This window comes from Sorex araneus, chromosome 2 (genome assembly GCF_027595985.1).
Source record: "Sorex araneus isolate mSorAra2 chromosome 2, mSorAra2.pri, whole genome shotgun sequence".
Classification (NCBI taxonomy): domain Eukaryota; kingdom Metazoa; phylum Chordata; class Mammalia; order Eulipotyphla; family Soricidae; genus Sorex; species Sorex araneus.
Window position 1 is genome coordinate 169074731 of NC_073303.1, and position 13515 is coordinate 169088245.

Genomic DNA, 13515 nt, shown 5'->3' on the forward strand with positions numbered 1-13515 from the left:
AAATCCATTAATGGATCATTAAGATGGTTAGAACAGGGCTCATGAATATTGGAAGTATTTAAAATCTGGTACTAAGTGTTTGCTTTTGAAGTTTCATTCCTTTAATAACAAATAGCAAGTGAAAGCAGTGCAAAGCACTGGTGCAGAAATTTTGGTAGTATGGGTGGAAATGATAGTACAGGATAGTACAAGTGGGTAAGGCACGTGCCTTTGCCTTACTCACAGCCCATCAAGGTTCAATTCCCTGTACCCTATAATGGTCCCCTATCACTGCCAGGAGTGATCCCTGAGCACAGGCCAGGAGTAAGTCTTGAGCACAGCTGTGTATGGCTCCCCCAAACAAAATCAAAATAATCTCTGTCTGTCTGTCTCTTCTTATCTATTAAAACTGTAGTTATATAGTACCTATACTATACATATAATACATAATACATAATACGTCTGCATTCTTGTGATAGGACTGCTTTAACAAAATGCCAAGGAGTGGGCTGCTTAAAACCAGAAACAAATGTTCTCGTTGGGAAGCTAAAGTCCAAGATCAAGTTGCCCTTGGTGTTAGTTTTTGGTGAGGCCTCTCTTCCTGGCTTGCAGATGATGGCATACTCAGAGGAGCCTCCCATGGCCTTCTCTTGGTGCCAGCACACAGATTCCTGAAGTGTCTTTCTCTTTTTATAAGGATACCTAGGGAGGATACCGCCCTAATGAGGTCATTCAAGTCATTTCATCTTAATTACTTCCTCACTGCCCTGTCTCCAAATACATTGTCACACAGGAGGTTAGAATTTCAACAGAAGGATTGTGCAGAAACACAATTCAATACATGGCATCAGTGTATTTGACACCCAGATGAACTTTCTCTCGAAGAACAGTGTCTGTGAGAATACAGGGGGCTGTTCTTGTCACGAAGGAGGGTTCCTAAGTAGAAGGGAAGAACACTAAGTTCAAGGTCTGAGACCTTGCTCATTCATAAAAAATATTTTTTTCAAGTATAATTTTTTTTAGCTCTACTGGATTCCATTAGCGATCATACTCTTCGTGCCGATTTTACTTCTGTTTTAGAAGAAGGCACCTGCAAGGAGATAAAACTTTGAAATAGTCGCGGAATGGATATATCCGATTGCTATTGTCTCCTGCTCTTTGGAAACTGCATTGGAAAAGCCAGAAAAGCCTGACACGGCCCAAGAATGTCGTAGCACGAAGGTGCAAACTTAACTTGGAGATCGCCGCCTGGAGAAAACAGTTGCATTCTTGGCGTGTGCGCACTTGCACGCAAGTTAACTCTCACTCAGGGTTCTAGCGACTATTCGCCGCGAACTGCAGTTTCTCTTGCTTCGGCTCCAAGGCATCTCTCGGGACACGGGGTGATTCCTGCGGTTGCACCCCCCGGGTCTCGAAGCTCCCAGGCAAATCTTGGGAGCTTTGCAACCCTCACCCCCGCCTGCCGGGTTCTGGGGCCGGCTTGGAACCCCGGCAGCTGGCAGGGCGCGGAGGCTCCCGCATACCATTCCCCTCCCACCACCCACCCGCCGCTGGGAGGCGGAGAGGGCTTCCAACTTTGCTCCAATCCGCAGCCGGCCCTGCCCGGGGTCCCCCTACCGGGCGACCCGCCTGCCTAAGGGACCCAGTTGGAGCAAACTTTGCGGAGCGCTGCAGCCCGGGCCTGGCGGGGGCGCGACGCTCCCCCTGGTCCCCTGCGGGCCCCCTCCCTCTGCCCCCGCCCCCCGGCCCCTGGCCCGGAGCTGGCGCGATAGGACGAGCCCGGGGCGAGCATTGTGTCTATGCAAAGCAGCTGCCCGACTCCGGCTGCCGGGGCTGCGCTGCCCCCGGAGCCCGGGACTGTCATGCGGTGGCCGCGCGGCGGGACGCTGAGTCCCGGAGTGGCTCCGTAAGCGCGGCCCAGGGGACACCCGGAGGGGCTGAAGATGAAGGTGCCCGCGCGTGGGCCCCCGCTGATTGCCAATCCCTGTGCAGCCCGCGCCCCGCGCCGAGCCCCAGGCAGCCGAGGACCCGCCTTCGCCGCAGCAGCAGCGGCAGCGGCAGCAGCTGGAGCAGCCCCCGAGGCGGCGGCGACGGCGGCGGCGCGGGGGGCGCGAGCTCCGGGGCCGCCGCGGGCCCGGTTGCCATGAGTTGTGCGGAGGTGATGTATCACCCGCAGCCGTATGGAGCGCCCCAGTATCTGCCCAACCCCGTGGCCGCGGCCACCTGCCCCACTGCCTGCTACCACCCGGCGCCCCAACCTGGCCAGCAGGTGAGTCACCGACCGGGCAGGCGGCCGGGCGCGGGGGCGACGGGCACCCGGGGAGTATCGGCGCGGGGTGTCCTGCCGCGGCGCGCGGGGGAGGATGCTCGGGGACTTGCGGGAGCGCCGGGGAGCCGAGCGCGCGGCCGCACCTGGCAGGGAGGGAGGGGGTCGGGGGACTCGGCGCGCGGCTGTCACCTGGGCTCAGAGGCGGTCCCGCCGGGACCCAGCGCAGCCCTGGAGGACTCTGTGAGTAGACTTAGCCGGACGGTGAAGGCTGCGGGTGCTGACCGGGGCTCCGGGTTGAGGATACTCCGGCTCCGAACTCGGGTGTGTGTGAGGTGGGGTGGGGTGGTGGTGGTGGGGGGGAGGCCAACTGGCCCTGGCGCACCGCGCGATGGCTTTTCTGGAACCGGGAGAGTGAAACCCTCCAGTGTGGGTCCCGTGGAGGAAAGGACTGGGAAGGCTCCTTGGAGGGACTGCCCCGGACTGGGACCTTTAGGATGAGGATGGGTCCCCACGGAACACCTTCGTTTTATTTTTGATTCCACACGAACGGTTTCGAATTTAGTTTGTGGGATCTGCGTGCAGTCCCCTACACCCCCCTGCAAAGCAGGAGGCACGTCTTCACCGTGCCGGGTAAGCCACTTGAGGGTGTGCGGGATCCACGGGGACTGAGCCTGGGGGACCTGATGGAAGGTTTTAGAACCTAGGTATTAGGGAATTTGGGTTTTAGGAGCTAGGTGCCCACTTCTCTGGGTACCCACTGGGGTTAGACTTAGCCACACATAGAACACGCATGTGAGCATCGAGCCTTGGGCTGTTCCCATGTAGGATCTGCAAACTGGAGTTTGGAATGGTTTGGTTAGGTGAGGCTGAAAGTCGGATAGTCGGTATGCTGGAAGGCAGACAAACATCAGGGAGTTCTGTTTTAGAAAACACCCATGCACAGAAGTTATTTATTTGTGTTTGTGTTTTCGGAACCTCTTAAGCTTTATGGTTTTAAGAGCTTGGCTTTTTAATTCATTGAGACTTTCAATGTCTGTATTTTCCCTATTTCTGTTTCTTGGCTGGATTTATAGTGCTGCGTTGAGGAAAGAAATGACTTATTTAAATTGTAGAGACTCTGAAATTCAGCTGATTCTCGGGAGACAAAAACCCCAGATGCCCCAGATGATTTATCCGTGAGATGGTCTAATATTCACCAGAACAGAAGAACTTTTATCGCTTAGAAAACGGTAGTAAGTTTAAGTATTTCAGAGAAAGTTTCCTTTTGGAAGAATGGGAAAGCATTTTATGATTTGTGGTCACGAGTAGCAAATTAAAACATTTTTATACTGTTTCTTTCCCCCCTGACTTTAAATATAAAAGATATAAATCACGGAGGGAGCCACTTAGGTGCAAGTCAGGCAAGTAAGGCAAAGGGACTGGATATCAATTTTATCTTTTATGAACACTCCCTTCTTTCCTCTCTCCTTTCCTCCATCTCAGACACTAGAGAGGCCTCCAATTATCAGTTGGAATGTGGAAGAGCAACAGACTCAAACTTTACAAAACATTCATAAATATATCCCCCCCTTAAAAGTCAATGAATTTGTGGAAGTTTCTAATAATTTTCTGAAAGTGTGAAAATAATTTCATGTAAACGTGGAAACTAGAATTGGGCTATTCCTTTAAGCTAGAAAATAAAATTCTATAGCAGAAAAATGACGAATTCCTAATCATATAAATAAGTTTTTCATTACGAAGTAACTCCAATACTTTTTAATAGTTTCTCCAGGATTCAGTTCCTGAAATTATTTCTATTGCTAAGACCATCACCATGTGTGTTTTTTTTTTTTTACTTGAATTGTCTTCCTGGATGAATGGAACAGATAATTAGCAACTTCTGCTCTACTTCTGTAGATATCCCTTAAATTAGATATTTAACTGAATTGCTGAATTGACGTTAAGGGTTTGTCTGAGAATGTGCTTAGGGATTTTTGTGTTGCTTTGAAAGAAAAATGCCTTGTTTGAGATGATTTTATTTTAAAGTAAAGAAACTAACTGGCTAACAAATGAACAAGATACTGGATGGTATAACTACTGTTCTTTTCTGTCAAGACTTTATTTTGATGACCTACATTTTCTTTTGGAAAAAAAATAGTAGATCAGGAAATTCTTATCAGGCTGACAGCATTTTTAGACTATGTGGTGCGTGGGTGAAGTGGGACTAATATTGACTTGGCTGGCCCTAATACAGTCATACGAGAATACATATTTTGGTTGTTTTTGCATTCCATAAGGTTTTATCATTATTATCCATGAAGATTGTTTTCTCCGTACATGGGAAGTGACCCCTAATAGCATCTTGTCTGGGAGACAAAAATAAAGATCAGAATTCCTACAGCTTTTCAAAAATTGATTTGTTGAGGTGAGGAGGGAGGGGCATGAAGAAAAGCAGCAGCAAACGTGTTAAGAGTTCAAAAGTTTGGAAGTTAATGGTTATAAACTATTAGAAAAAGAGAAGTTTAAGTTTTATGTAACTTCCATTTTCACTTGGAGTAGTATGTCCTTGAACCGATTTCCACCTCCAATTTGAGTAGGCCCAAAGTTATTATAAATGATTATATCAAAATGGTTCATTATGATAGTTTTTTTTTGCCACACTCAGGTGTGCTCAGGGTTTATTCCTGGATCCTGGCTCTCCACTCAGGCATAATTTCTGGTGGACTTAGGGGACCATATGTGGTGACAGGGATTGAATCCCAGTCTGCAAGTGCCCTGCTTGCCGTACCATCATTCTGGCCCCATATGATAGATTTTTAAGCATAGTCATGTTTTCCGTCTGAACCAGGATCTTGAAGATGATGGAGACTATTTTTGAAATAATGTAACTCTGGACATGTGCAGTTCTTCTTAAAGCACAAATCTGCATTTGAAATGGAAAGCTTAGTTTCTTAGAGGATGTCTCATACATTCTAGTGGGTAATAGGTTGGCCTCTGAAAAAACATAATTACTGAATATAACCTTAGGTTATCCTGAGATGTGTTACTTAGAGAATGGTGAGTTAACATCTCAAAGTCATCTGTAAATATGTGTCAAGAGTGGCCTGGAGTGACACTAGAGTGGGTAGGACACTTGCTTTGCATGCAACCAACCTGTGTTCAATCCCCAACACCCCATACGACTTACCAGCCTGTTAGGAGTGATCCCCGAGTGTAGAGACAAGAGTAAGCCCTGAGCGTCACTAAGTGTGGCCCCCAAAACAAAACAACTCCCCATCCCAAATATATATAGTATATAATATAGTATGTATTTACATTACTATGTGTAATATATCTTTAGCCTGGCAATGTGTAGGTGTGTAGTTTTAGTTTGCTTTCAAGACTTGATTTACAGAGGAATGCTAAGATTCCTGATTCCAATACCTGTCATAGCCTGAATATATCAACTCTTAACCTCCTCTCTGGCGGATACTTGATTTCATCTCTCATCAAATGCTCTGCAGACAGATGACACGACAGAGCATGAGCATAAAGGAATGAATTTGTGTTCTTATAGTGAGGGTCTGCAAATAGGAGTCAGAAAAAATGGAAGGAAACAGTCTCCACAGATTCCCCTTCAGACCACTGGACTTTTCATCTTAGATTCAGGCAGTCTGTGATTGTGCAAATGTGCTCTCCCCCAATACTCTTGAACTTATCATCCGGAAGGTTCTCCAAGTAAAGCTTTCAAATTTGTGTGATTTATAGAGGAGATCATAAACACAAAGACAAGCTATCACCAATTATCTAGTTGTACATTAGGACTTTCAAACAGTCCCACTTTGAGTTTTTGTTAAAATTAGAGATTGTGTACTCTATTCTCTTTGAAGGTGACAATTGAATGGATATGCAGAGATGCTTTTAGTTCAGAAAACTGAGTATCCTTGGGAGATAGAACTCCAGTTATAAGTTTGTAACTTGGGTATTTTTTTCCCAAAATTTCTTCTCTTGATTCTGCCACTCAGATTAGGCCATAAAATCTTGTGAGATTTACTTTGCTGGGGAAAAAAAAAGTCTTAGAATTACACACTTGAATCTCTCATTTTACAAGTGGGGAAGTGAGTGTTCATAGGCTGCTCTTCCTGGCCAAATGTTTCCAAGCAAACTGGTATCAACTTTAAGGCTCCCTTGATTTTTAAGGCAACATTTTTAGGGCAACATCTTTCCACAATGCCCTGCAGTCTCCCAAGAGTATTTTGTGTATTGCACAATAAGCTTATTTTTGTCTTTAGTACTCCAAATCAACTTTTTGATAAAGAAGATTAATATGCAGTAGATTCTTTGGCCTTGGAATTCAAAATTCTTTCCAAGACCTTGGTAGTGTACTTTTTTAGTTTAGGCATTCCAAAGTCCTTTTGCAAGCATATGTATTATGCTAATGACTTTTGCTATCCATGTTGCATCCTTCATTGATGAGGGTAGCTCTCCACTTAGCAGATGAACATTTATTTGATTTTAAAGGAATGTGTAGGAAGTGGTATTAACAGTCAGATTTAAGTGCATCATACTTTATTGCTCTGCCAACATGAGTTTAGATTCATTAAGAAGAAAGAAAATGGTCATACCCTAAAGAGCTTCAATACCCAGTCAGCTTACTTACAGCACAGGAACTAATTTTCTTACAACCATAAACAAGCATTTGGATGGATTTACAAGATTCCATACAGGACTTCTTTGAGATAGAGCAGTCCTGATCATTTTACAGCATGAATATTCAAGTGATCCACAGTTTCAGGCTTCCAATAATGCTTCAGCCAGAAAACGCAAAGCTAGAGGAAAAATTAAATCTGAGAAATAATGAAACCAAACGATTCTTTCTGGCGCTCAACCGACATAGAGATTGTTAATAATAAAGATAATGACAGGCTTTAAAGGTTTAAAATCCCAAGTAGTGAGGCTATGTTCAGCGGGACATCCAATGTCAACACAAGGTAAACACTCTTTGGACATTTAAATTAACGATACTTTTCATCAAAACAAGGAAAGTCTATTCCATATAAGACTTACTGAATCTCACATCTCATGAAGTTGTGTATGTCAGGAATAAGACTCAGACCAAGGGCAGTTAGGATGCTCAGAAAAGCCTTCCCACCCTCTCAGTAGTAGTCGGTAGTAGTCTTTGTGCTACTACTGAGGAGATACTGTGCTGACTCCATTAAAGTACACTTATTCCTGTCTTATATCTTTCTCTGAAAGGCTAATTTAAAAACAGCTCCTTGATACTTAGGGAAGATCCTGAAGAAATCTTAAGAGTTAGGAGACGGTCATTCAGATACCTCGTTATTTAAATTGGGTCCCACTCCCATCAGCTGTTTCTAGTCAGCATTACTTTTATTTTTTCAAAATGAATATATTCATTAATAGTAAGTTCAACTATCATCTACACAAAGACACTATCCTAGCAGCGAAGGGTCTCTAATATATGCATTTCAGTATCTGGCAAAAGAAATTAAGGAAACAATTTTGGACAAAACTGTCTTAATCTTTCAAAAAACACTTCTTTAGGCAGCTGGCTTCCTGCTTTAACTATTCATTTAGGAAGACCTTAGGAGTGCCTTGAACCATTACACCCAAACATCTGCTGCTAGAAGCAAGTCTTAAATATATTTAGAGATGTTTCAGTGGATACTATATTTTTGCCAGTAATTGACAAGAGAGGTCTGAGCTGGGGCAACTGAAGAATTTCTCACTTGTTTCCTTTAGAAAAGGGAGAAGGGAAAGAATGAATAACCGGAAAATAAACAGGTGTCCTTTCCTTTTAAAACAATATTGTTTTGTTGTGCCAAACACTTGTCCTTGTGGGATTTAGTGGGAGGACTTGAAGGATGCTTGCTTTGTTGTTACTCTGAAGATAAATAAAGGAAGTACCCAGAGTAATTAATTACTAGGAATTGGGTTAGATGACCCATGTCTAGAAATGAATTAGTCTTCAATAGGCTGCAGGGATATTGTTGGCAACTGTCCTGCAAGTTCAGAGCAGGCGGCCAAAGAAAGAAACAAAATTAAGTGTGAATTTGTGTAGAGCTTCAGTATGTTGCTTGTTAGGATATAGAGTTGGAAAAAACTTAGAGATAATGAAGTCACAATTCCTAATTTTCAAGAGACAAGCTGAGGACCAGAGCATTCAGTGACTGACCCAGACTCATGATTAGTTTTTATCAAATATTTTTATTCAAATTGTCTTTTTACAAAATTCCTTTCTCGGGAGCTGAAGCGACAGCACAGCAGGTAGGGCATTTGCCTTGCATGCGGCCAACCCAGGTTCAATTCCCAGCATACCATGTGGTCTCCTAAATACCACCAGGAGTAATTCCTGAGTGCATGAGCTAGGAATAACCACTGGGCATCACCCAGTTTGAAACAAAAAGCCAAAAAACAAAACAAAAATAAAAACAAAATTCCCTTCTCATCTGAGCTTCCTTAGAAATAAGAAAACAATAATTAAAGAAAAATATAAGTATAATTAGCAGTTAATAATTTTAAGAAGGAAATATCTTGATTTTCTTATTTGAAAAAAATTGAGTATTAGCTTCTTAGGAGACATAATTAACTTTATGAATAATAAGTCATAGGAAAAAATCATGAGACTTTTTATTTGCTACCTTATTTACTATTATGGCCCCTATAGTTTTATTTAACTACTAGCAGTTTTATTTTTGGGAAAGATAAAATTATAAAATGACTTTCAAATTTGTGGCTCCAAGTCTTAGCACAATGAGTGACAAAAACTGGGAATTGATTGACATCTTGATGAATAACAGATACATTTAAAAAAATTCACACCCTAAGTTTAGTAACTAGATTATGCAAACATCAGAAATTTATACATTGGAAACTGTTGTTTCATTCAAAGTAGTTAGTTTGAAAGAGAACACATACCCTGATGATGTGATCATAACTTAAAACATTTTGGGAATGCAAATTTTGAAATCCTCTCTAAGCCTGTGGCACTTCTTTTTTGTTTTTTAACATCCTCAAAACTGGAGAAGTTTTATCCTTTGAGGGAATCTGTTTGCTTTTTGACAATGACCAGAATCTTTTAGGGGAAAAAATGTGGTCCAAAGTACTGTTAAGTAATCAATCATGTTCAGTCATATTTTTTTTGTATCTCCCTCCTATAAAAAAATAATAAAGTGACATTAGAAAGATAGGACAAAGGTGAAGGCCTTGCAATTGGCTGACCCTGATTTATGCCCCACCACATACGGTGCCCTGAACACCACAGGAAGACATCTCTAGCACAGAGCCAGGAGGAAGCCCTGAGTGTGGTTGGATGGGGGACAAAATAAAACCGAACAACAACAATAACGAAAGCAAACACAAAATCATGAGGTGTGACTGAATAGAAGCTCTACTTCTTTTTCCCAAATAGGATTTCCAGAAAAATAGAAATTCAGTTTTGGCTGGGGCACTTGTTTATTGTGCAGCTGAGGGAGGTTCGACACCTCACACCCCAGGAAGTCTTCTGAGTTTCCTCCAGGAGTGATCACTGAGCACAGCCAGGAGTAAGGCCTGAGCCCAGCTGGGTGTTTCCAAAGCAAAACAACAGAAGTTCTGTGTCATGTATACATGACACGGCCGTATTTAATAGTTGGAGCTTTGCTATAATATACATATCTAATTTTTATGCTTTGAATAACCATGATTTATAGTAATCTAAAGTTAAAGTAATAACTTTAGGCTAGCCTTATTTAAATGTGATGTCATGCTAATGTGGACTTCTGTGTGTTTATGCAATTAAATATTGTAAGAAACTTATCTTCCTTGGTCTACTTCCTTGGCATATACTTTTGTAAATGAACAGAAATGTGTTTTAATTCCTTCTCTGCCATTTGCTAGTTAGATGATCTCTAGCCAAGTAAATCCACTTTGGAGCATGCAAATTGGGAATAGTCACTCTAACAAAATATTTGAATGTAACAGTTAAAGGAGATCAAGTTTATTGAAGTCCTCTGACTTAACTTTCATATCCAACTCACACTCCAGTTCTCTGGTTTCTCTTCCTCCAAATAAGACTGTTTGAGACATAAGAGATTTATTGCATTTTGAGAAGATAGCCAATAGAAATTGAAAAAATACAAAGTCGTTTCCAAATATCTAATGATTCAATAAAATACTTTTGTTTCCTTAGGAAAGAAAGGTTTCCACATATACTCAGTAATCATTTGGCATTTTGTAGGCTGAAGCCTTTGGAGAATTAGTGGTATTTGGCTCCTGACGTGGAAGTCTCTCTCTCATCAGACACATCCTTTCTCCTGAATATCCCTGCAAGTTCCCCTCTGTTGTGCCTAATGGTACAACTGTGAGGCTTGGGCATGGCTAGTGTTGCGTAGCTGACTCCTTCACACTGCTTTCTGTGACCTACCTCTAACTTTAACTATTAACTAGCTCACAGTTGAGCATAACACAAGTGTCATTTTATGAGGTTAAAAATTGTAATTATGTGATGGGCAATGACTAATTAACATCATGTTAAACTTGCCATCTTATAGTCTTTGAATCCTTTTTGATGTTGTGCTTCCTTCGCCCCCTCCCTCCCTCCCTCCCCCCTGCCTCTCTCCCTCCCTCCCTCCTTCCCTCTCTCCCTCCCTCCTTCCCTTCATCCTGCCCTTCATCTCTCCCTCCTTCCCTCCCTCCTCGTCCTCCTCCTGTTCTCCTTCCTCTTTCTTTCATTTTTTTTTGTTACATCCATTGATGTTCAGGGCTCCTCCCAAATGTGTCCTTGGAAATCATTCCTGGTGATATTCAAGGGGCCATGCAAGTACAGATCCCATATGGAAAGTATGTAGTCCAACCTGTTTCATTGTCTTCCCAAGCTGGTTTTCTCATTTTGATTTTTATACTTTATTTGAGAGAAGGTTGGGCCGCCATATCCACCAGTTCTATGAACTGACCCCTGGCTCTTGGCCTAGGGCTGACTCTGATGGTGCTGGAACCCTACATGATGCCAGGATCTAACCGTGTTCAACCACGTGCAAGGCAAACTCCTTAACTTCTGCGCTAACTTTCCACACCCCTCCACCAAGGTTCTTTATTTTCATTAGCAATCCTTTAGTTTGTCCATAAGAAAAACATGACTATGTCTGAAAGATTTAAATAACTTTACAAAGTGTGCATTTTGAGAAGATATGAATTACCATGTCTTTTAACTTGGGTTCGCAAAAAATCTTGTTGAGGATTTGAAAATTATGCACAATGCTTTGAATTTTCTGGACTATTCTCGGGGCTGGAGCCATAGCACGGCAGGTAGGGCGTTTGCCTTGCACGCAGCCGACCCGGGTTCGATTCCTAGCATCCCATATGGTCCCCTGAGCACTACCAGGGGTAATTCCTGAGTGCAGAGCCAGGAGTAACCCCTGAGGATCTCCAGGTGTCACCCAAAAAGAAAAAAAAAGTGAATTTTCTGTACTATTCTTGAGAAAGAAACTTATACCAAGGAGGTTTCATTCCAATATAGTAACCAAAGAATGTGAGAAAATCCAAAGGGGCTGGGGAGATAGCAAGCCTGGGGAGATGGCCCCAGATTCCATCTCTGTCTTTCCATGGTCCCCTGAGCCCTACCTGGTGTGGCCCTGCCCAGTGGCCCCAGCTGTCCTGGAAATAGCACTGAATTGTGTAACACACACATCCCAGTCAAATCAAACTTGAACTGTCCAAGAGTCCCCTAAGAGTTGCTCGGGAGGCCCTCTCCCTGCCCTCAAAGTAAGCTCACTGCATAAATAGTATGTTTAGTTTTTTTAAAAGCAAAGCATCAGACTGGGGGTGTGGGTCCAATGGGAAAGCGCAGGCCTAGCATGCACGTGACCTTGGGCTCCGTTTTTGGCATCGCATCCCTCGCCTGCCCCCCAGCACAGCTGGGTGTGGCTCCTAGGAAAAGGCAAAGAATTGCTTTAGTTTCCAAAACATACATAACAGAAAGCATGTGGGGAATATTTAATAGAGTGTGAATGTCAGCAGATGCATAAATTGCTGGTTAAATTCCATATTTCTGTTTTCTTCATGCTCACACTTAATATTTTTAAATGTATGCAAATTCAGTGCTTGCCATTTAGAATTTAGTAGCTACCAGACCTTCCAGATACTTTAGAATCCTTATTTTAACCAGTGATGTTGACGAAGCTGTATGTGTGTGCGTTGCACATGTAAATATTTAAATTGGTTTACCATACTTTGTGAAAAGTGATCCCACATTATATGAATAAAAGTGTAAAAAGGAATGCTAGCTATGCCTTGTGATCTGCCTGTTAATAGGCTCATCACACTCTCATTTTAAATTTCATTTTTTTAAATACCAACCAATGGTTATATATTCAATTATTAGAAAAAAATTTCTGAAAGAACTGGGAGAGTGAAAAAATTATAATTATTTCAAAAATGTATTTAAATAAAGGTTTCACTGGATATTTTGGATATTTTTAATAGAATTATTGTTATTTAAATATCAAAAGGCCGTGTATACACATATTTACATTAGATATGATTATGTTGATATATCGTACACATGAAATAAAATATTATAGACTGTGAATGGGATCTTAGTATATACAGACAGAATGGCCATTTGATGTATTTATTTGGAGCTGGAGCTCAAACTCAGGAATTCAAAGTTGCAAGGCAAGTGTTTTACTACTGAGCTATATCCCTGGCTCAGATAATTGGTGTTCAGAAAATATACAAGTAAAATGTATTTTGAATTTATGGGAGTTTTTTTTTAAATGACCATTTTATACAAGGTGTACGTAATACTTAGATGACTTACATAATTTCTATAATAAATTATAGAAAATGATAATGGAGTTATGTAGCATTACAAATTTTGTAGAATCCAAACTACATTTAAAATATATAGCTTAAATTCAAATGCTGTAAATTAACATATAAGACATAATTATTTTTCGTAATAATATCTGATACAGTTATATTTGATTTGCAGTTTTCAAATATTTTATACATATATAAGTAATTCATTTCAGTTTGCCTAAGAATTAAATGCTAATTGGAGAAAAATAAAACTTCACCATCCTTTGGATAATTAACACAGCAGGACTCTTTTATTTAAAGAATACACACTAATATTAAGCAAATGAAATGATCAGATGCAACGCCAGACTCTCACAGTATGATTCTTAGCTGCGTATTAACAGTAAAAAGAAATCAGTTTTATAGATAATAGTGAACACTTGTCAACAGCTAAATCACTCTGGAGAACATGTTTTGTTTTCTTCTTATATGAAAATGGTGCTCCTTAA

The 13515-nt window shown here is 41.8% G+C and overlaps 1 protein-coding gene across 1 annotated transcript in view; it reads left to right on the forward strand.

Annotated features, from left to right (window-relative positions):
- The first annotated feature begins 1777 nt into the window (after positions 1 to 1777).
- Positions 1778 to 13515, forward strand: part of VGLL3 (vestigial like family member 3) — a 50202-nt gene continuing 38464 nt past the window's right edge. Inside the window, exon 1 of the mRNA XM_004607023.2 lies at positions 1778 to 2248. Within this exon, the coding sequence (XP_004607080.2) occupies positions 2123 to 2248 (126 nt within the window). The 5' untranslated portion in view covers positions 1778 to 2122. The remainder of the gene's footprint in view (positions 2249 to 13515) is intronic.